Source organism: Lissotriton vulgaris, chromosome 2_1 (genome assembly GCF_964263255.1).
Source record: "Lissotriton vulgaris chromosome 2_1, aLisVul1.2, whole genome shotgun sequence".
Taxonomy (NCBI): Eukaryota; Metazoa; Chordata; class Amphibia; order Caudata; family Salamandridae; genus Lissotriton; species Lissotriton vulgaris.
The window spans coordinates 955971835-955996522 of NC_141687.1; the positions used below are offsets into that span (position 1 = coordinate 955971835).

At 47.0% G+C, this 24688-nt stretch overlaps 1 protein-coding gene across 9 annotated transcripts in view; it reads right to left on the reverse strand.

Moving 5' to 3' along the window:
* Positions 1–24688, reverse strand: part of ZMYM4 (zinc finger MYM-type containing 4) — a 1284131-nt gene that overhangs the window by 302466 nt on the left and 956977 nt on the right. For 7 of the 9 annotated variants that reach the window (XM_086956522.1, XM_086956517.1, XM_086956524.1 and 4 more), the window contains one exon: positions 12386–12475. The exons of the other annotated variants lie outside the window; for them this stretch is intronic. In XM_086956522.1, coding sequence (XP_086812648.1) covers positions 12386–12475 — 90 coding nt within the window. The remainder of the gene's footprint in view (positions 1–12385; positions 12476–24688) is intronic. 9 annotated transcript variants of the gene reach the window in all.

Consider the following 24688-nt stretch of genomic DNA (forward strand, 5'->3'; position numbering starts at 1 on the left):
TATTTGGCCAACTGTTAGAAATGCGATCTTTTGCTGGGAGTAGACTGAAGATCAGGTAGAGACTAAATTTGCAAAATATAGACAGCTCCAATTTGAATATGGGGACAGGGTTGGCTGAGTATTAGCATATCAAATTGTGGAAAAAACTAGGGGTAAAATTCAGGCCATTAAAGGGATTGGATTGTAGGCTCTATGCAAAATCTAAACTTATTCTGAAAGAATTTCCTAGGTTTTATAGTAAGTTGTACAGCTAATCACAGAAGTTTAGATCAGGTGAAGTGCCGGGAATATAATAAAGTGTCACCTATCCTCTCTTTCAGAAGAACAGGCATATGATCTTCAGACAGAAATGCAAAAGCTGGCAATTGAGTGAGCACTATTGGCGCTATCATCAGGCAAGTCTGCAGGGGAGAATGTGCTCCCGATCGAGTTCTATAAGACATTCAGAGAGATATTGAGCATGGAATTTTTCTGAGTTATTCAATATATTCAGGTAGGAGGGACTATCCCAGATAGCTCGAACACAACTAATATTGTGATCTTTTTAAAAAAAGGACAAACCGGCGGATGATATGGGTTCTTGTAGGCCCATCGCACGAGTTACTTACCTTTGGTAACGATATATCTGTAAGAAACAGTAGTTAGTGTTAGATTCCTTACCTTAGAATATCCCCAGGCATCAGACTGGATCTGGAAAGTTTTGCATAGCAGTACCCCTGCGTGTCGGTAGGCGTCGTCTGCGGGTCCGCGCCTGTCGGCGCCGGGATGACGTCGGAGTACTTAGTCGCCGCCCTCGCACGCGGACGTCAGTTCTTATACACAGATTTTCCGCGCCAGGAACGCAGAGCCATGATAAAAACCGATACTGGTGCCATGAAACTAGGGTCCTCAAAGGGAGAACCTTAACCCTAGATATCGGTTGGCAGAACGGGGAGGATGGGTGGGGCGGTAAGGAATATAACACTAACTACTGTTTCTTACAGATATATCGTTACGGAAGGTAAGTAACTTGTGCAGCTGAAAGAAACAGGTTAGTGTTAGATTCCTTACCTTAGAATAGATACCACAGCAATACCAACCCCGGTGGTGGGTCTGCGAAACAATGATCACACCAGAAAGTCCTGGAGAACAGAACGGCTGAAAAAGCGATCTCTCCGGACTTGGCTGTCCAGGCAGTAGTGTCTAGCAAGCGTGTGCAACGAGGCCCACATGGCTGCCTGACAGAAGTCCTGCAAGGGGACTCCCCGACCTAGGGCAGTAGTAGCCGCCGTGGCCCAAGTGGAATGGATGGGCCCTCAGCCCAACAGGAGGCTCCTTTTTAGCCAAAGAGTAGCATACCTTGATGCACAACACAGCCCACCGAGAGAAGGTTCTTTTGTGCACCGCCCGTCCCTTCTTAATACCAACGTAACCAACAAAGGGTTGGTTGTTCACCCGGAACTGGTGTGTGGTGTCCAGATAGAATGAGAGCGCACGTTTTGGATCCAAACGGTGGAGCCTCTATTCCTCTTATGAGGGATGCGGAGGCGGAAAGAAGGCGAGCAAGGTGATGAACTGCCCGATGTGGAAGGCTGTGACTATCTTGGGCAGGAAAGAGGGACGAGTTCCCAAGACAACTTTGTCCGGATGGACAGAAAGGAAAGGAGGTTTGGAAGAAAGAGCCTGGAGCTCACTCACTCTCCTGGCCGAGGTGATGGCAACCAGGAAGGCAGTCTTAAGAGTGAGAAGACTAAGAGGGCAATTGAGAAGTGGCTCGAAAGGAGCGCACATCAAACAAGTAAGAACAAGGTTCAAGTCCCACTGAGGCATCACAAAAGGAACAGGAGGAAACATGTGAGTGATGCCCTTCAAGAATCCATTTACAACAGGGGACTTGAAAAGAGAAGGCTGATCAGGTAGCCTTAAAAAGGCTGAAATGGCAGAGAGGTAGCCCTTGATAGTGCCCAGTGCAGAGCCCTGCTGGGCAAGAGAAAGAAGAAAGATGAGAACCTCAGAAAGAGGGGCAGAGAGAGGGTCCACAGCCTTTGCTGTGCACCATGCCACAAATCTGTTCCACATGCAGGCATATACTGACTGTGGAGGGCCGCCTGGCCGCCAGAATGATATTACAGACTTCAGTAGGCAAGTCAAATGGCCTCAACTGTCGCCACTCAATCTCCAAGCATGGAGGTGGAGACTGGACAGGTTCGGGTGGAGGACCGTCCCCTGCTGCTGCAACAGAAGGTCCTCCTGAAGAGGCAGACGAACCGGGGGATCGACTGACTACTGAGTAGCTCGGGATACAAGTACCTTCGTGCCCAGTCCGGAGCCACAAGAATGACTTGGGCCCGGTCGCGTTTGATCTTCAGCACTCTGGGCAGAAGTGGTATAGGCGGAACGGCGTACAACAGACCGCAACTCCACTCTCGACGAAAAGCGTCTCCGAGCGAGTGCCGCCTTGGAAATTCCAACGCGCAGAACTGATGACATTGCACGTTCTCTTCAGTGGCGAATAGATCTAACCAAGGCTCTCTATTTGGGGAAGGGAGAGGGATCTGCCGCTGACCCAAGCACGGTCCGTGAGCCACCACCGCAGCTGTCTCGCAGTGCCCTCCGAGATCATGACATGGTCGAACAGTTTGCCCTGATGCTGGGCCCACTGAAACTTCAGGTCCCACTGCAGAGCCCGCATCCGCCACCAGGTGTGATGCACCAGAAGGATGCAGGAAGCCATCAGACCCAGAAGCCGCAGCGTCAACCTGACTGAGACTCGGGATAAAGGCTGAAAGATCGGAATCAGAGCCTGAATATCCCGAACCCGCTGCTCGGGGGATAAACCCGAAACTGAGCCGAGTCGAGAACCGCTCCAATGAAGAGAAGCTTTTGAGAGGGACGCAGGTGTGACTTCGGTACGTTGATGGAGAACGTCAGCAGGTGCAGGAGGTCCGCCGTCGTCTGGAGGTGGCCGACGACTGTCTGGGGCGAGCCCGCCTTCAACAACCAGTCGTCGAGGTAGGGGAAGACCGAAACCCCTAACCTGCGCAGATGAGCTGCGACCACCGCCATCACTTTCTTGAACACCTGTGGGGCGCTGGTAAGGCCGAAGGGGAGCACGGTAAACTGAAAGTGCTCATGGCCTACCGTGAACCGCAGGTAGCGCCAGTGGGCCGGCAGGACGGGATGTGGAAATAAGTGTCCTGCAAGTCCAACGCTACCATCCAGTCTCCTGGGTCCAGGGCAGCCAAGACCTGAGCCAGTGTCAGCATTTTGAACTTCTCCTTCCGGAGGAAGCCGTTGACGTTCCGTAGGTCCAAGATAGGGCGTAGGTCCCCTTTGCCCTTTTTGGGTACCAGGAAGTAGTGGGAGTAGCAACCACACCCAACTTCTGGCCCAGGAACGCGCTCGATGGCCCCCTTGGCAAAGAGGGCCGTAAATTCCTCCTACAGAAGCCGCAAATGATCCCCCGATACGCGGTGGTATTTTGGTGGCATGGCTGGAGGGGTCGTCTCGAAGGGGAGGGAGTACCCCCTTCGGACGATTTGCAGCACCCACCTGTCCGATGTGACAGTGCGCCAGTGGGAGTGGTGATGGCGAACCTTGCCCCCCACTGGCGTCACTTGGGCCTGAAAGCAAGGACTAGGAAGGTTTTGAGGCGGATGCTGCGGGGGAAGATGTGGACTGGCCTCGCCATTGTCCCCGACCGCCTCCACGGCGGTTTCCACGGCCGCCACATTGTTGGATGTTAGTCTGCGGTGCGTGGCTGGCAGCACGTGTGGGAGCGCCCCTTCCTTGGCCATGAAAGGATCGAAAGGCACCCATTTGCTGGCGCGGGGCAGAGGGGCCCAAGGACATGGCCGTAGCCCTGGAGTCTGAAAAGGCGACTGCCATCAAACGGCATGTCCATGAGGGTATTCTGGACATCCGCTGAAAAGTTGGCGGACCTCAACCAGGCACGGCGAAGAATCGCCACCGCCGTTGCCATCGCTCTGCCCAGTGAGTCGGTGGTATCCAGTCCACACCGGATGGAAAAACGTGCCTTATCTCGACCTTCCGCAAGGGCATGGGCGAGTTTAGCCTTGAACTCCGCCGGGCATTGTGGTAGCTCGTCCACGACCGTGTCCCACAGGGAGTTGGTGTAGCGGCGTAAGAGGCATGCGGTGTTGGAAGACCGCAGTCCCAAACTAAGGGAGGAGAATATCTTCTTTCCATAATTCTCATACTCTTGGATTCCCGATCAGGCGGAGCCGAAGGGAATGCGGTCTGCGAGTTAGAGGCCTGGATGACCAGGCTCTCTGGGGTGGGGTGGGTGGACAGGAAAGCAGGGTCGCCCGGGGCCGGGCGGTGGCGTCTGGCCACGTTCCTATCTACAGGCTGTCCTGTAGCGGGCCTGGGCCAAGTGCCCAAAAGAACGTCAGCCTCATTAAACGGCAGCAGAGGCTCAGCCGAACTTGACTGCGGTTTAAGGACCTCAGTGAGGAGGTTAGTCCTCACAGCCGCGACGGTGAGCTCAAGGACCAAGGCCTTGGCCGCCCGCGTCAATACCACACTGAATGATGCCACCTCCTCCGTAGCCACGGTAGGTGAGACAAAACTAGTGTCTGGCGAAGTGTCCGGACCACTGGCATCCCCAAGGCCAGTCCAGTCCTCCTGGGACTGACACTCACGTGTCAGAGGGTCCTCAGACCCCTCCCAATACTCCTCATCACCCAGCCCCTGAAAATCAGGGTTGTCAAATGATGGGGCCGGTTCATTGAAGTAAAACTCCCCAAGCGGAGTCGAGAGCGGCGCCGCTCCGGCGCCGGAACCGGGTCGAGGGAGGCATCAGGGACGGCGCCACCCGAGGACGGCGCCGGAGGTGACACCTGAGGGACCGGACCGATGCCGGTGAGGTCGTCAGGTCGACCGGCGACTATCCGGATCCAGAATCGGATCCAGTGGGGCCCTGCGGCGCCGGGCCCGAAGCACCCGCCGGCGTCGGGGCCGAAGCACCCGACCCACTAGGGCCCCCAGACGGGTCCGCTGGGCCCGGAGGCGCCGCGGAGCCCGCCGGAGGAGTGAGGGACCTCATGGCCATGAGGAAACGCTCGACCTCCTCCGGCGTCGCATGCTGCCCAGGGACCGGAGGGTATGGGGCAGGTCGCGACGCCAGCGACTCCGACAGAGCCACGTGGGCAGTGTCACCCGAACCCCTGGCCGCATCGCGCGAGCGTCGGGGGGAGTCAGAAGAGCGATGACGTCTCTTCGACTTCTTGTGCTTACCTGAAGACTTCAAACCTGAGGAGTGATGGCGACTCCCTGAGCTATGATGGCTCCGGTGCCGCAACCTGTCCCTCTACCTCCGTCCGGACCGGGACCTCTCGCGGCGCGGGGCCGACTGACGGAGTTCGAGCCGCTTGCGGGACCGCTCCCGCCTAGCTTTCGAAGTCAGGGCCCGGCAGTCGGAGCAGGTCTTGTCGTCGTGATCGACGCCGAGACAGTGGAGGCACTGGCGGTTAGGGTCGGTGACTGACATCAGTCGGTCTCAGTCCCCACAGGGCTTGAAACCTGCCATCCCTACCGGCACCGTTCGGAGTCGAAGACTCGAAAAAAGGATCAAAAGAGATCACAAAAAAGTTTAGTCAAAAAGTGACTAAGGTACCACTTTTTCCGGATCTGCGCTGCTGGCGCGGAAAAAAGAAGAACTGATGTCAGCGCGCGGAGGCGGCGTCTAAGTACTCAGACGACATCATCACGGTGCCCACGACGGACGCGGAGCCGCAGACTACGCCTGCCGACACGCTAGGGTACTGCTACGCAAAAATTTCCGGATCCAGTCTGACGCCTGGGAATATTCTAAGGTAAGGAATCTAATACTAACCTGTTTCTTTCAGATACAATGTTACTACGGAGAGACCCAAGAAACCGTTGGCGTCGATGGCGCAGAAAAAAGGGAACAGACGTCATCACGCCGACGAGGCCCTTTTATGGACCCAGTGATGTCAGCGGGGTTGCGAGAAATGTCGTACCTTCTGTGACGTCGTCCATGACCTCGCCAGCGTGGAGAGCTACAAAAGTTTCCGATTGGCTGCTGCGCAGGGGGATATTCACAAGGTGAGGAATCCACTGGCAGATGTATCTATCAGAAGCCGAGATTACTCCCTCAAAGCCTTCTGAGCCATGGCCCGGCAGTCAGAGCACAACTTAGACTGGTGGTCGTGCTCCAGGCACCAGAGACATACTAAGTGGGGGTCCGTGACCGACATGGCGTGGTGACAGGCGCCACATGGCTCAAAACCCTTAAGGCTTCTTACTCGACATTCCGACACACCAAAAGAAGCTGACAATAAGTCAAAAAAATTCTGGCAAAAATTGACAGGGGTTAGCTCTTTTCAACAGATCAGCTCTGGCTGGCTCAGAAAGAAAAGAACTGACGTCAGCATGCTGGAATGGCGGTTACACTGACGACGCGGACATCACGGCGACGACTAACAACGCCGTCAAGCAGAGCCAACCGGCATCACCTACTGGCGTGCAGGTGTACTGCTCATAAAAATCTTTCGAATCCAGTGTGACACCTGGAAGTTCAAAGGTAAGGAATCTGCGGCTAGATGTCTCCATCAGATTTACTCTTTGCAGCATGTGTAGGCATTGTTATTTATTTGCACAGGACACTTTCTAGAATGAAGCAAGGCTCCTGTTTTCCCTTTATTTGCACTGTGTACGATTTGTATGCCCACTTGAGAATAACAGCACATATCCTCTAGAAGTGAAAGTCTTGCAAGATAATTTTCTATATCTTGCTGAGGGGTGCGTCTATTTATATGCTGGCATATTCATTGAGTCTTTCAAATTTTGAGTGTGATGTGTTCTGGATCAACTGTGTTCAGGGTACTGGGCTTTCTGTATTTCCTCATGTGTACAGAGCTGGGATGGTACTGCAATACCATCCCAACACTATGCGCACAGTACACTCGATACTTTCAACTCACTGTCATTTCTTTGCCTTTTATGGCTACTATTCTTTGTTATTTGTCTGTGACCTCTTTAGACCCTGCTAATCTTTAAGTCGAGCCATGAACCTCTGTGGTCTTTCAAACTATAGATATAATTTGGAAGACTAGTTGTGGTCCTTCTGTGCACCATAACAGGTTTTCTTGAGTTTAGACCCAGAAGGAGTTTCATCTATTGGATGAAGTTTTTGGTGTTGTAGACGTTGTCCATCCATCCAGTCCAAACTTTTCGTTTATAAAGGCAGGTCAGCGAGAGGCATTGCGAGTTTAAGTCTTTTCAACTCTGAATGTTTTAGACCACAGTGTTCAGTCAATCAATACTTATGAAGTGCACCATGTCTGCAGTGTCTAAACAGAAGAATAGTTCCACTTGTGCTACTCATGCTCCTTTCCCCACATTGTCTGATGTATAATAAGAGAACAGGCCAATATCCAAAATCTCAGTTTTGAAGGTTATGAGCATGCTGGGACCAGAGTTTTCAATCAGTCTTTGGTCTGAATTTGCAAACCTAACAACCTCCAACAGTCTTGTGTTCACAAGGAAGACATATGCATCTAGCTTGTTAATCAATGCTAACGTTTGATTACAACCAGGGCAGAGCTTAAAAGGGTTCTTCACATAACCAAAGATATAGAAACAAGATTTGAGAAATGTTGAGCAATTCCACAAGAATATTTTAAAGTATATTTCGGGTAAGGCACTGGGGTCTAAAAAAGTAAGCTCTGCGTGAAACCTTGTTTTACGCTTACTTTTAATACACTTAAAGGTCCTTTTAAACTTTGGCAGTGTGTTCACAACTGCCATTGTGACAAAAAGGCATCCATGATGAGAAGTAGTCTTTACATTAAAATCTGTGTTTTTAAACACTTTTATGATTCTCACGCAGCCAATGGTTGTAAGAGTATCGGAATTCAATAAGAAAATATAACAAAGAACAAAATAATTTAAGCATAAAATCAAATGCACCTGTGGTGAAACCTCAAAACATTCCCAATAGAAACATTGCACCGGAAATAACATTGGCATCAGTTAGCTTCAACGAACAGGTGATCCAGAGAAGAAACTTGTGGCCTCTTACCTGCATACTAGTTTTCGCTATGACAAATTACTGTGGAATGTCTTCTTTGAGTGCTTCTGGAAATTGATTGGCGACAGTTGTTTCTTTCTTTGATGATGGCTAGGGCGCATTAGTAAAGCATACCACTTACCTGCATCTGCTTGACTAGTGGAGAGTTATTTACACTGGAGAGGAGTATACTGCCACCACAGAATGTCAGGGACCTTGAAAAGAGTTCAAAAAGGGACGAGCAAGCTGCAATTCAACCGATTGAAAGGATGTAGAGTATAGGCAGTGAGCATTCACGGTGAGGCTGTGATCAGCTTCAAAGATTTTCTAAAATTGTGCACCAAGTGATATGCACCAGCACTGGAGGCGGCTTGCGGGTAAACCTACAACGCCTGTGAGCACTGGAAGTTCAGGCATGCTCAGGTCTACAAGGCAATGAGACAATAGTAGGGTTAGGCAGGTGCTGCATGCAGCAGCGGAGGACAGCAAGAAGTGCAGTGGCATTTGTAACAGGCATCACACAAGAGCCTTTGTCAAGTAGTGTTTAGTGGCCATTTTGTGGCTCAACAAGTATTGGAAAGTTACACCGCAGTGCAGGAAGTGTGTTTAGAAAATGAGTGGGGCTAAGTTCCCATAACCGATTTCTCTCTCTGATGGACGAAATTTAGTGTTGATGCTACATACGACCGCCAATCCTAAAAAAAGTAGGGTCCGATTAACGTGATAGACTGTACATGTTCAGCTTGGGAATCTGACCTGTGACCAACATACATGTATTTATTAATTGTCTTCCCTTGAGAGCGCATATCTGCATGGGGATAGGATGCAGAGTGGGGTTCAACTGGTCACAATTTGAACTGCATTTTAGTTGTTATGTTGTTGTCTTACTTGTTGATATCCTTCATCAAAGCGCAGGGATGCTCCCTGGAGTAGCCGTGCGCTATAGAAGAAATAAACTAACATAACATAACATAACATAACTAGAGGCTGTCTATAGTTAAACATCAGCATTTGTATAATCTGTGATAGCCTTACTTGGATTAGGAATTTAGGGGGTCTTAGGTGACAAGTATACCACTAACTTTTTCATTGAAAGGCACATCTAGGCAACTAACTGCTTCTTCTATGGTTTAATATGCCTCATTGCTTGGAAGTTTAATGTACTTCCTACATACTATCTGTGACCTAGTAACATTGTTGGGGTGCTGCTAACCCCAATGTAAACATCTATAATTCCAAGGAATAAGCTTAACACAGTCTGTGTTTAGTGTAATTCTTAGTGTTGTAGCTATTATTTGTTGGTAGACTGGACACAGAACTGCAAAACATAACCCACCACCCTTTTTCTGGAATGTACCTGGAAATGCGTCACTAAAATGGAATAAGAGGAAGAAGGTATATTTGTACCAAGAAAATGTGTGTAGCACAGATTTGGTAACACAGAGGAAGTTTGTTCTTCAGCACAACCTTGAGGAGGAAGGTCAGGTGTTAAGACAGGTCAGCACGGAGTTAGGTGGAATCAAGAGGGTTACATGAGTGACACATTAATTTAAGAAAAATACATGTCCACTACTTACTCACAGTACGGACTACACTGGAATTCTATCACTTTTGAATAAGAGGTCGATGACGGGTCAAATCAGTTGTAAAATATGTTACTGTGTTAGACTCTAGCTGCTTTGAGCATATTTGGGACTATAACTGATGAAAGATTATGGGATCAATTTGAACTGTTCTGTAATATAGATCGAATTGTGAAGCATTGTGGATGAATTGTGAGTTTCCCCTGAACAAAGCGATCCTTGTTGTGAAGTCTGTGGAACATACAATAAGGCTTGTGAGAAAGATTAGGAGGGGAGGTATAAGCTCCCAGAAGGTAAATATTATAGCTTCTTGTAAACTGGGCAATTGTGAACTATGGAAGCATGATTGTTCATCCAAAGAACAGCGATACCAGTGTAGGAGACTATCAAATGGTCAGTCATTAAATGTGTCTTGCAACTAAGGCAAAATGCAACAAAATTAGCAGAAAGGGGCACTTTTAGTGCTCCAGGAATGCTGGACAATAGTGAAAACAAGGGACAGCATGACATTTGCAAAAAGATTGTGTTGTATTTAGGAAAGTGTAAAAAAGGGAATGTAGCAGGGGTGATACTCATGGATGATTGAGATGATGCTTGGCTCTTGAACATAGCTGACCTTAATATTTAATAATGTGTTTGAGAAGTAATTGAGCAGTGCAGACTACCAGTCCAAATTTTCCCATGTTTTCATGCACAAGCAGTGTTGCCTTAAAGTGTACATGAAGATAACATTTAAGGAATGTGCCGCACCTGTTACTTGAAGAGTGAGGAGTCTGTCTAGTAGGGATACAGAAGCTCTTAAACACTACAGAGGTTGTGCAAAAGCCAAGTGGCCTGAGTTGCCCCAGTTAAGGCAAATGTCGTGGCCAATAAGGCCAACTGTGTGATAGACTTATGTTTTAACCCACAGAGCCTTTCACAGTCGTTGTGGTGGATAGATTGCCTCTAATAAAACCGACATGATGTCCATGATCTTAGGAGTGAAGCTTTTCCATACTACATCTGGTATCAGTTGAAAGACTTACCACCCGGTGGGTGTTTTAAGTTAGTCAAGATGCCATTTGGTCTCCAATCAATGGCTTTGGTATTTCAGAAAGACATTTCATCTCCGCTCCCTGATTCATCAGGGGCTAGGTTCTTTCAGGACGATGTTTTCAATTTTTAAACATGAGGCAGGACATGATCAGAAAAAGTGCAGTTCTGGAGAGTCTCAGGAAATATTGCCTCTCATTAAGAGCTGACCAGTGCCAGTTTCAAAGGACAGTAGTAGACTATTTTGGGTATCAGATCTAAGAAAGGGGGGGGGGGGGAGGGGAGAGGGCGGGTGAAACCCAAAGTTGATATCTAGCACAGTCTTCCATCACCAAATAAAAATGAGGAATTACTGTCATATATGGGCATGGAATTTTATAGCAGGTTTATTGAGGACATGTCAGAAGACAACAATCATGCTAAATTTGCTAAATTTGTTAGGAAGAGAGACACATTTGGATGGAATTGGGAGAGAACAGGAATTTGTACAAGCCAAATCTGATCTTATGACAGCACAGAGTTTAAAAGCCTTTGTGCCTGGAAGAAAACCTATAGCTAGCACTATGACATACTGCCATTCTTCTGTTGAACGTCTTTATGTGGCTTCTCCACTGAGACAGCTGCTTCTTTCTTGTATTGTGGAGGAAAAGCATTAATAAAGAACCCTCCCAATTCTCCTTCCATCATCTTACTTTCATCCTATGATCAAAGAAAATGGTTGTCCAACTGTTAGTTCTTACTGGGTGCTTTTGGGGAACTGAAATAGGGTAAAAAAGGTAAAAAAACATTGAGTCTAATGAAAAGGCCAAATCTCAACTCTGCAACCATGACCCTCTTGCGCCAATCTCTAAATTAGTCAGGGTACTCTCAGTGGTAATCGGCCCACCTTGCATGATCAATCCGGTATAGTAGTACCTTTCCAGTCTTCTGCAACCATCAATCTATCTGGATTAAAACAAAGTACAGTAAATGATACCAACAAGTCCATTCCACACCATTTAAAATATAAAAAATGGAAATTCGATCCCAAATGTTGGTCAACTCGAGCATCCCAAAAACTTGAGGGATGAACTGAACCAATTTGCCCACACCATGAGCACCTGAATACAAGTATCAGATCCCTGAAAAATCTATTCAGTCCTTTGAGCTTGAAAAAACTAAGACAAAAGGACCTTAGATGTTGCCTTCTACATCTGAAAATGTACGAATCATCACAGAAGAAAAAGCGATTGATGTCCTCCTCCCCATCCTAATCCATACTTCCAGAAGCATGTTTCATAATAGTGTTATTCCATTCATTTTAGGACTACGACATTCGATGGTCCTTATATTCTTTAAATAGAAAAGATTTTTTATAAGATGAACTAGCTGCACAATCTACTTCACTGAAAATTCTTAATCATTTTTATCACAGCAAACTGACAGTTTGTACTGATTTAAAAAATACAGAAACATTTCTCTCTGTAGAAGAGAAAATTCAGAATTACAGGGCTAGTGAATATGTATGCAAACGAAATGAATGTGGAAGTATTAATTGCTTTTCAAAATTTAGCTGGCTTGACATTCTTTTCATTCTTACTGCAGATTTTTCAGTGTTCTGTAATTTATTATCTATCAACCAAATAAAACCATCACCAAATGAAAATGTATGTGTAGTTCTTTTAAAGATGCAACAAGTGTTCAAGTCTATGCTTTTGGAGAGACACGCAGTGTACATATGACTAATTAATTTCACCTCTGCAGTTGGACTCAGGGGTGGCAGAGCCCTCTTCTGGAGCACTTCCTGGTGCCTCTGGATAGGGGATGAGTGCAGCATGCGATTCTCCTTAAAAATGGAAGGAAGAGTTTAAAGAGGGGCATTGCCAATCAACATATAAAAGGATGAATTACAGTAAAGGAACCAGGCACAATCAGTAAGAAACCCAGACTTAAAAGTAGACGTCCAAAACTATTTAAAGGTTTATGGTAGTTGAGGTTGAGAAATGCATATCAAAATTAGTGTGTGCAAGGAGCCAACTTAATAACATGGCTTGCATAATTTGTCAGGAAAGCAATATTAGCCATGGGTATCACATCGCTAAGTTGCAACACAGAAAAAGGGCAGAAGAATAAGTATGAACAGTCAAAACAACAGTTCTGGTGCTCTTATATGTTTGACATGAGCAATTAGGGTAAATTTAAAAGGTTTACAAAATATTTAAAACGTGTGTAAAAACAGACTGCAATGAAACATAACTATGGTAACCCATACATAATAAATTTATGAATTTCTGGGCTGGAAAATGTTTTCCGATAGTCAAAATAAATATTATTTGGAGTCATAAAAACCTTGGCAATACCCTCACTCTAGTTCAAACAATGCTACAGTGACTTTAAACAGATATAAAGAGGCAATACCCTTCACTTAAAACAAATTGACTACAACTAGGGAAAGAAGCCCAACATTGCTGCTCACTGGTTTCCAGGCATGAAATAAAATTCATACTGATCCTCATTGATCTGTTCTGTGGAATGGTTTGAGCAATCAGGGAACAAGACAAAAACTGGCTGAAATAAAAAAAGCCATACACTAATAGTGACAGGGTCTTGCAACTGAATTGTTAACACAGCATAACTTGGTACAATAGCTTATACGAATTAATGTCTGCAGGACTTCAAAGCACCAAGGTATAGTTCAGAAGCCCTTATCATCAAAACATGTCAGTGATGAAGCCTTTCTCACATTCAGAACTAACAGAATTGTTGAGAGAACAGCACAGACTAGTTAGACTTCATATCCACAAAAGAAAACTGACAAATGTTGATATGCCCGAACAGATGCTCAGCTGTATATGGGATTGGGAGGTGAGAAAAGGTTAGGGGTAGCCTGCTTGAACAATTTGCAAGACCCAGTTATTTGACATGATGGAGCGCCAACTCAGGAGGACCATCTGACATTGGCTGGGATGCACAATGCGCAGAATAAAGAGGTTTGTTGACTGTTGTAGCAGGGAACAGGAGTTTGGGGGACTGGTGCCCCAGCTGGCCTACACCCTGCTTTCTGGATCTGCGTCACCGAAAAGACTGGATGTTACCTGCACCACCAACAGGAAAAGCTGTGTGCGCCTACTTGCCAGCATTCTTGAATATCCCCAACATTTCCAAATGTTTGGCAGAGGTCAACAACCCCAAAGGGCCCACTGTAGCTCTGCTGTCTTCAAAGCATTCCAAAGAAAAGCCCGTCTTCTCTCAGAAGAGGCGAGACCCATCAAAGGGTATGTTCATTATCTAAACCTGCACTTAGCTGGCAAATCCAGTGGCCATCACCCAGGCATGTCTACAAAGGACAACAGTGGTAAAGACAGCCCAGCCAATGAAATCTGTCATATTCAAACCAGCACGGATAACATAGTTGAAAGCGTTCTGCCCACAATGGATCATCTCAGCCAAGGAGGACCTAAGATCCAGAAAGATAGACTGTGCAAGCTGGTAGAGGTAACCTAAGTTTTTTAAAGGCATCAATCCTTTAGAATCTCATTTGGTTGGTTATTAATGAGTATGGGCTGACTTTACTGGTTGAGCCCTGTACAATAAGCCTCTGCAGTAGGATGCTATTGAGAAAGTCCGGATCACTGGGCGTCAGAATATGTTGCCTGAAAAACTGCCAGCTAACAGGCGGGCAAGAACATTTTCAACAAAACAGCCATCATAGTATCTGTGAGAGCATCCTTAGATAGGAGCAAGGGCTCAATTGTGCCTGACCATGCTATGGAACTTCTAACAAAACATTTGTTTTAGTCTTAATGAAGGGCATATGTAATATTCATACCTCGTCTGCCCGCCAAACCATCACTATAAATTAGATGCAGTCTTCAACTGGTGGCCACTGTGGAGAGTTAATCTTGCTCTCCGGGGAGGTATTAAGCCAACTGGCTTTTTGCAAGTCAAGGTATAAGACCTCATCAGTGCAATGATTGGGAGCAAGCCAACCTCTGTATCATCATCATCATCAATATCCTTGGGTACACCCTGCTCTGACACAGGATTAAGAGTCAGTCGGAAAGATAATAGTGTATCTGCAGACAGCTGCAACATGGTAAAGGAACAGGGATGACAGGTAACTTATTCAATCTCACAGCTTGATATCAGGCAAGCCGATGTCAGTTTTTGAACCAGACATGGCTGTCTGCATCCAGTCATCACCTGGTGGCACAGGTGCTTGGGTGGTGAACATGCATGGTTCTGGGGGACAGAGAGGAAGTATGTGCTGGAGTCAGGAGCATGGCCTCTCTAAAGTTCTGGATCATCTCTGTGTTCGACAACAGCCCAGGAAACTAGGGTCAGAACCAACGGAAGAATCTGCTCCGTGGCCGATGACCTAAAAAGTACAACTGACATGTTGACACCATCGCATTTTCTCTCTGGATGTCACACTGGTGGGAAAAGGGTTAAGTTCAACCTTGCTGTTTAAGCTTGAACTTAGATTTATCAGAAGACTTCGAGATGGAAGTGTAGCAGTTGAAGGAAAAGTTCTGTGACCAGTACTGCAACTTGGAGTGGGATCTGTGCGAAGGCCACTACTACTATATGTGCTCGGTTACATACAGCTTCGATTCCCAGTCTTAAATCTCCTTCGGTGCAATAGGAGGCGCTTGGCACATGACTTTGACTCAGTCTTCTGAGCAGAGGGACCAAAGGCACACCACATGCGGGTCCCTAACCAACATCTGCATGGATTGAATTGTGTCATTTTGGGTGAGGAACAGTTCCCTAGCACACGGTTGTAAAACTTTTTGGAGTTGTTAAAAAAACAAAGTTGGCAATGGAGTTCCGGATACACGTCGGAATATAAAGGAACTGATGTCAGCACAGATGGATGGTGCATATAAGTGGCTCTGCGCTCTGTCCTTTTTTGGGGTAGTTAGAAGGTAATGCTGAGCAGCATGACACCACCTAGTGCAGTGCAGGAGCACTGCTACAAAATTCTCCTGATACAATCTGGCCTCTTGGGAATAGTCTAAGGTGTGGGATCTGCGATTAAAAAGAACTTGTTAAAGCAAGTACACTTCAAAAAATATTGACGGCATTAAACCATATATAAAGATGCAGAGTGTAATAGTCTAAGGTTTATCCTTGGGGAGAAAGAGATGAGGCAACATCACTCTCTCGAAGTTTTGTTCCCGAGTCATGGTCCCCTGCCCCAATAAACACTGAAGAGTAATAAACAGCACATTACACTTTACACATCTAATATATGTGGAAAATGTTAATCACCCTAATACTGTCGTGGGCTTGGGTTGTGTCACCAAAAGGATGAGGCACCTTACCTTGTGACTAGGAAAACAACTTGCAAATATCCAGACCCAACATTAGATGGCAGGAGTATGCAAAGCATGTGAATCTACAGCACACATGCCTCAAAAATACACACACACACATCCATATGTAAAGGTAGGAAAACGTATCTGAGTTGTAATGACTCTCGATGTACAGTTACCCTAGAAACGATAGCAAACCTTTCAACTCTTTATGCAATTCCATCTCGCTAACATTTGCTACCTTATTCAAAAACCGTATCTTTCCCTCCACCACCCTCTCTACCTTTCTGTATCTTCGTCTACCAGACATTTATCTCGACCATGTGTTACTCTGTAACGCATACACATCTCGACCTCTCTACCCCCACTACTGCACTTTTCTCACTATAACATTCTTTATAACTGCCATTTATCTGTGTGAGATATGGCCCATCCACTTAACCATTCTCAAGATAGTTGGACATCATTGTCTAGTCAAAGAAGCATATACATAAAAAGAGGAGGAGCAAATTAGGGGACAGGAATTAAATAGAACATTATCAGATTTCACCCGATGGCATGGTAAAAGACCTAGGAGGACTGTTTGGAGTTTCATTGTTGTGGTGAGAACACCATGTGTGAAGCAGGAATTTATTTGTGATTTTGAAGATCCACAAATTAAAACTAAAAATAAGACATGCACAATGCCTTTGAAATTTAAAACTAGCCCACTAAACACACTGTAACCAAGTCACTCTTGGTGTAACTTTCTTACAATATGAAGGGAGGGGTGGGGGGTAGGGAGGCTGGTTAGATACCGAATTCCAGGTCATATGTTGATACAAGACAAAAAAAATCTACATCCAAGGGCAATTGTACATGGCTTTACCAATGACTGTGCAAGTTTTACTTAGCTACTCCTTGCAGCCGGAGCTTTTGACTGATTTTGCCTGCTCTATTTCTAAACGTTTAGCGTACATTTCAATATTATTTTGCTTAACAGGGATTTGAATAAGCAGTAAACAGGTACAAAGTTATCTGGCCAAAGAGCACGAAAATATATTTTGCAACGGGGCCCAAACATTCATAAGATGGCACTGGTAAGTGGAATGTAATACAGGCAAGTGTGAAGCTTGTGGGAAGGCGCCCTTTTCTATGGCCCAAGCAGGACAAACAGGCCTATAAATGCAAGTACATCAACAGATTTAGATCTTCGCTCATAGATCACGCACACAAGGGGGCCCACTGCTCTTCGCCCACCTCACTAACAGCGGGGGGAGGTGAACCTATTCTGTATCACATGCTCTATGTTCTTAAGAAATCCGTTTTTTAACACCTCAGACAAGGTTTCAACAGTGGTGATGGCAGTGACACAGATAAACAACTCCAGCCCACAGAAAAAGAGGTGGCATGGTCTGACCGTACCAATGGGTGCACACATAAAGAAGCACAAAACAGCACTTCACAAAGAGAAATCTTTCAGGAACTGTGTTAACTGCCACTATTGCGTTCCTGCAGTCCTAGGTCAAATACCAAGAGAATGGGTCTAACTCCAATGCAGTGAGCATTTTGGGAGTCTTGGGTCTTCCTGGGGAAAGATGTAGGAAGCTGGATCTGCATATACTATAATAAAGTAAGGTATAGTGTGGCAGAGTTTAGTGGATCAATAGAGGTATAGCAGAGGCTAAAGTAGATAATAACTTACTCTCTTATGTGACATTGTGGTTGAGCAGCCAGGCTCATCAGGAGGGTAGTGTTAAGCATTTGTTGTACATCCTCAGGCAACAACTTATATCACACACTCAAAGACTGAATCCAGACCAATTGTTTGTATAAAAAGTTATTTTGTTGTTTTATTTTTAGAACCAAGTTATACTTAGTAGTAGGTAGGTTAAACTCTTCATACAATGTTACATTCAGTACTTCAGTGAACACTGGAGTTGCAGGAACATTCAGATTACTTTTACAGTCAATAAAATACTCTGTAAGCAGTTAAAAAACACTTGAAATTACTTTTATAGTTTGTCATGAAACAAACTCATAACACAGTCTAAGCAACACAAGACATTAGGAAAAAGGTTAACTTTTTTGCAAGGCAGTTTTGTTGCAGTACACAACAGTTCAAGACAAGAATTTTCAGAGAAAACCCAGCATTTAGTACTATGGAGAAAGCGAGTGTTAAGTTTACAGATTAGTAAAATGGTTTTAGGATTGGAGTTTTAGGGGGTAAGGCCAAGGTTTAGGTTGGCACTCAAAGTGCACCACCAGCAGCATCAGGGTGGCCGGGTGCAGATTGTAAGGTGCATATGTTGCCAATGGGGCTGGGGGCATCTTGGTTAGGAAATGCTCACAGGCAGGCCACTCGGTTTCAGGAGCCAAGCTCCTAGGGTTAAGGTCGATGAAGAGGTCCCAGGTTAGCACCAAGTCCACTCCACCAGCGACATAGGGTGGTCAGAGGGGGGATGGGGCGCTTACAAGGTGTTGCAGAGTTGGCCGGGTAAAGTGTACTCAGGTGGTGTCAGGAGCCCAATGCAATCCTTTGTAGGATACTGGTTTTGGATTTTGGCTGCAGGCTTGGTCTAGGAAGTCTTCCAGGAGGAACCAATAGCTGGGCTTTCAAGTTGGAGGGCTCAGGGACGTAATAGCACCTCAGGTCCTCTTCGACAGGGCACAGGAGTGACTTATGAGGTCAAATTTCACCTATAAGGGGCACTCGCAGTGTCGAGCGGGGGGAGCGGCATCTCAGCGCAGACGCCGCAGGAGACATTGGTGAGTCCTGGAGGGGCAAACCAATGGTGGACTCAGATTCTGGAGCACTGGGGGACCTCGCTGAGGCCGGTGGGCAACTTGATCTTGGCCGAAGGTGACAGGTGCAGTGGTGGTTCTAATCATCAAGCTTCTTCGTCCTCAGCAGGCTCAGAGTCTTTCTTCTGAGTACAGAGCTGCTGTTCGCAGGAGATTCAGGGGTTCTGGCCGCCGCTGGCTGCAGGTTGCTAGCTGCAGAACAAGTTGACTTTTGGCGCAGGATCTCTGGAAACTGCAGACGAACCGGTAGGGCTGGGGCCAAGTCAGTTCTTTTATACAGTGCGACTTCTTCCATCCATATTCGTAGGTTGCAGGATTTTCTCGTCCTGGGTTCAGGGGTACCACATAAACACTGTATTTAGAGGGCGTTTTAGGGGTCTTGAGGTAGTAGACAATGGGCTACTTACCTTTGGGGGACTACAACCTTGAGCTCACCCCACGTAGGAGAGTGAGCACTTTCCCTAACCTTGATTGGGGATGCCCTCCATCAGCAAGTTGGCGGGCACTGAGGAGTGGGCTTCTTCATCTCGCCTCCACCACCTGAGGGCCGGGGTTGGCAGAGGTGGGCACACCTCCAGGGAATGCTATATTTTCCCACCCGTCTTCCCACTGAAATTGGGGGAGAACACTGAAAGGGGCCTCGACCTGCTACAAGGAGGGACGTGGGCGCAGTGCAAAGGTGCTAGGGCCTTTGAAGCTGCTCAGCCCATCCTGAACTGGGGGAGGTGTTAGGACCTCTGCCCAGGAAAGGATTTGTTTCAGGGCCCAGAGAGTGAGGGCTCTCACCTCAGGGGTCCAGAAACCTGTCTCATGGTGGCAGGCTGGTGGTTACTAGGCAGGGAACCCACCAGAGGCTGGTTTGGTTTAGAGGTCTCCTCTAGAAGGGAACCCTGAGTGCAAGGGTTAATTAATCTGAAAATGGAATAAGTTCAGGTTTATTACCCTGAGATGTTTGATACCAAACATCCTTTGTGGTGCTGTGAAACTTGTAATGACAAGTTTCCAGACCATATACTCTTATGAGGCTTTACTGCACTTCTAATATTGAACAATGGAATTAAATATTAAAGGGGCCTATCTGCTCATGCCGATAAGTCCTAACATGCGGTCTAGTGCACCCAGTCTTAAGGCTTACCTATGCCTCATGCAGGGACTGGTAGGCATGGCGCACTGGGATGCTTGCCATGTCGACTCCACTTTTAGCTGCACCAAACCATGCAGTCTGCAATGGCAGTGGAGCAAGTTTGTGGTGAGATGCCTCCGAGGATGACATAGTACATGCTGCGGCACTCAGAGGCCTTTCTCTGACTGCGAGGCCCTTAAAAGGAAAATGCTACTTACCAGTATGCATCTGTTCTTGGCATGTAGAGCTGCAGAGTTGCACACTGTGCATAGATCGCCACCTAGTTTTGGGCCCGGATGTTTGCAGTTTGTCGTTGTCCTGAAAAGTTCTTTGGAAGTCACGAGATAGGCGACTCCTCCTTTGGACCACATTGCGCATGGGCTCCATCCCCAGATTGTTTTTCGCCATAGGGAAATGATGGAGCTTTACAAGAAAAGAAAGGATGCCCATATAGTTTGTATCTAATTAAGATAATACTGTAACAGACAAGGGTAGCCGGGTGGGCGTGTGCAACTCTGCAGCTGTACATGCCAACAGATGCATACTGGTAAGTAGCATTTTTTGTTCGAGGCATATGAGCTGCAGATTGCACAGTGTGCATAGATTGTATAGCAGTACCCACTCCTAGCAGCGACCACCCCTATCTGTTGCAGTCGTTTGGAATAATGTTTTGAGAACAGCCTGGCCCACATTAGCTTGTTGTTTGGTTTGCACATCTACACAATAGTGTTTTGTAAATGTGTGCGGTGTAGACCATGTAGCTGCTTTGCAGATATCATCTAGGGGAATGTTCCCTAAAAATGCCATTGAAACCCCTATCTTTCTTGTAGAGTGGGCTTTAGGAGGAACAGATAGCGTACGCTTAGCTTTGTGGTAACAAATCTGTATGCATTTGACAACCATCTAGCTATCTCAGATTTTGAAATGGGATTACCTTTGTGTGGTGGTGAGAAAGACACAAAAAGTTGTTTTGTCTTAGGAAAGGGTTGTGTCCTCTCTATGTAGTATAGCAATGCTCTTTTGACATCTAGGGTATGAAGAGCTCTTTTTGCTATTGTCTGTGGCTGCAAGAGGAAAACGGGCAGTTCCACAGATTGATTGAGATGGAAGGGAGAAATTACTTTGGGCAAGAATTTTGGATTAGTACGCAGAACTACCTTATTGTGATGCATTTGCAAGAAGGGTTCTTGAATCGTTAGTGCTTGTAATTCACTAACTCCCCGCAGAGAAGTAATAGCTACTAGGAACGCAACCTTCCATGTTAAAAATTGTAGTTCACATTTGTGTAAAGGTTCGAAGGGAGGTCCCATTAACCGTGTGAGAACAACATTTAAATTCCACACAGGTGAAGGTTGTATCCTGGGGGGGAACGAATATGCTACTTACCAGTATGCATCTGTTCTTGGCATGTAGGGCTGCTGACATTCATATCTGTGCATATATCGCCGCCTAGTGTTGGGTCCGGATGATTGCACATTGTTGTCCTGGAAGATTCTTCGAAGTATCACGCGATAGGTGGCTCCTCCCCTGGACTACAGTGCGCATGGGCATCCACTCCATCCTCAGATTGTTTTTCCCCATTGTGGCAAAGATGGAGTGTAACACTAAGTGATGACCATGCTAAGAGTAATTCTGAGTGCTGCAGCCGTTACAGGCGCCGGGGAGGAGGGCGGGCGATATGAATGTCCGCAGCCCTACATGCCATACTGGTAAGTAGCATATTCGGTTCGAGGCATGTGGGCTGCTGAATTCCTATCTGTGCCTAGAATACATAGCAGTCCCTCCATTGGCGGCGGCCGCCTGTGCCAGCTGCAGCAGTTTGAAAAAGTGTCTTAAGAACAGCCTGCCCTACAGCTGCCTGCTGTTTGGAGTGCACATCTACGCAGTAGTGTTTTGTAAATGTGTGTGTGGTAGACCATGTGGCTGCTCTACATATGTCTTCTAAAGGAATATTTCCAAGGAAAGCCATGGAGGCCCCCAACTTTCGCGTGGAGTGGGCCCTTGGGGGAACCGTTAATGTGCGCTTGGCCTTGTGAAAGCAAATCTTAATGCACTTAACGATCCACCTGGCTATACCTGCTTTAGAAATGGGGTTGCCTTTGTGTTGTGGCAAAAAGGCAACAAACAGTTGTTTTGTTTTCCGAAAATCCTTGGTCCTATCTATGTAGTACATTAGAGCTCTTTTGACGTCTAGTGTGTGGAGCATTCTCTCCGCCACTGACTCAGGATTTTGGAAGAACACTGGCAGTTCTATAGTCTGATTGATATGGAACTGTGAAACCACCTTAGGCAGAAACTTAGGTTAGTGCGGAGTACCACCCTGTTGGAGTGAATCTGTATGAATGGCTCTTGGATAGTCAGTGCCTGAAGTTCACTAACTCGTCGTAGCGATGTGATTGCTATTAGGAAAGCCACTTTCCACGTAAAGAATTGAATCTCGCATGAGTGTAGAGGCTCAAAAGGTGGACCCATCAGTCTGGTGAGGACCACATTCAGGTTCCATTCAGGAGCTGGTGGGTGTCTGGGAGGAATAACTCGTTTGAGTCCCTCCAGAAAGGCTTTAATGGCAGGCACTCTGAAAAGTGAGAGATGCTGCCTGTTTTGGAGATAAGCTGCTACTGCGGACAAATGTATACGAATGGAAGCATAGGCCAGATTGCATTTGTATGGATGTAACAGATAACAAATGATGTTGTGAGTAGATGCATCTAGCGGGTTGATGTTGTGGTCGGCACAATAAATGACGAACTGCTTCCATTTCGCCGCATAACATGCTCTGGTGGTGGGCTTTCTTGCCTCCCTTATGATATCCATACAGTCGGGAGGCAAGTTGAGGTAGCCAAATTCTAAGACCTCAGGAGCCAGATCGCCAGGTTGAGCTGTTGCGGATCTGGATGCTGAATGTCGCCATGGCTCTGCGTCAAAAGCCTGGGTGTGAGGTGCAGCCTTTGATGAGGTGCCATGGATAGTTCTAGAAACATGGTGTACCATGGTTGGCGTGCCCACGTTGGAGCAACCAGGATGAGTGTCATCGAGTGTTGCTTCAGCTTGCGTGCCACCAGCGGTATTAGAGGTGCTGGGGGAAAAGCGTACGCAAATATGCCTGACCAGTTCATCCATATCGTATTGCCCTGCGACTGTGGGTGTGGGAACCTGGCGGAAAAGCTTTGTCATTTGGCATTTTCCTTTGTGGCGAACAGGTCTATCGCTGGATGACCCCACTGCTGGAAGTACGGCTGGAGTACTGATGGATGTATCTCCCACTCGTGCACCGGGTGGCTGTATCTGCTGAGCAGGTCCGCCATCGGATTGTCCTTGCCCGGGAGGTGCTCTGCCATGAGGAAGATGTTCCTTTGAATGGCCCACTTCCACATGCTCTGAGCCAGATGAGACAACTGTGGAGAGTGTGTACCTCCCTGCTTCTGTATGTAGTACATGGCCATTATGTTGTCCGTACGGATCAACACAACCTTGTTGCACAGATGTACCTTGAATGCTTTCATCGCCATGAAGATAGCCATCAGTTCTAGAAGGGTGATGTGCATCTTCCTCTGCTGTGCTGTCCATAGCCCCTGCACTGTGTAGTGGAGTACATGAGCTCCCCATCCCTGGAGAGATGCATCCATCGTCAGAATAATCTGTGGCACAGGCTCTTGGAACGGTCAGCCCCTGCAAAGGTTTTGTGGATTCTACCAATGCAGAGAGTTGTATGCACGACCGGTCACCAACACTAGGTCTTTCAACTGTCTGTGAGCCCGATTCCACTGACGTGCTAAGCACTCCTGAAGTGGACGCATATGTAGTCTCGCGTGCGGGACTATGAAGATGCAGGAGGCCATCATGCCTATCAACTGCATGAACACCCGTGCCGGAAGAGAGTGTCGTGGTCTGAATTGTTGTATCAGCAATTGCATGCTGTTGATCCTCACTGAATTTGGCTGTGCTTTGGCTGCCAGAGTATCTATTGTCGCGCCCAGATACTGTACATGGGCGGGCTGAAGGTGGGACTTTGGATAATTCAGTGAAAACCCCAGATCGTGAAGAAGGTGAATGGTGTGGGACATGTGGGCGGCACACTGCTGGGCCGACTTTGCCTGGATAAGCCAGTCGTCCAGATAAGGGTAGACGTGAATGTTCTGTCTCCGTAGGTGTGTGGCCACTGTCGCTAGGCACTTGGTAAAAACCCTGGGTGCCGTCGTCACTCCGAAAGGGAGGACCTTGAACTGATAATGCCAATTCTGAATGGTGAACCTGAGGTATTTTCTGTGTGACGGGTGTAGCGGAATATGGAAATATGCATCCTTCAGATCTAATGTTGCGAGGAAATCTCCCTGACCGAGTAACGGTAGAACCTGCTGTAATGTGAGCATGTGAAAGTGTTCTGATAGAATGTACTGGTTTAGGGGCCTGAGGTCCAGTATGGGTCTGAGGGACCCGTCCTTTTTTGGGGATTAAGAAGTACAGCGAGAACACCCCTGTACCTTTTTCTTCCACAGGCACGAGCTCTATGGCTCCTTTTTGCAGCATGACGAATACCTCCTGCTGCAATAATTGCAAATGCTCTGTGGACATAGGACGGTGTCTTGGGGGCATGTTGGGTGGAGTGGATGTTAACTTCAGACAATAACCGTACTGGATAAGCTGCCTCACCCACCTGTTTGTTGTGATGGATTTCCAGACCGGCAGGAACAGTTGCAGTCTCCCCCCGACCGGTGTGGTATGGTCGGGGGCAGTGACAAGGCGTCACTGTTTGTTAGTGGCGGAGGATCGGGAGCTGTTGTTTCCACGACCTCTGCCCTTGGTGCTGTTTCCACGATAGCCACCCCTACTCTGT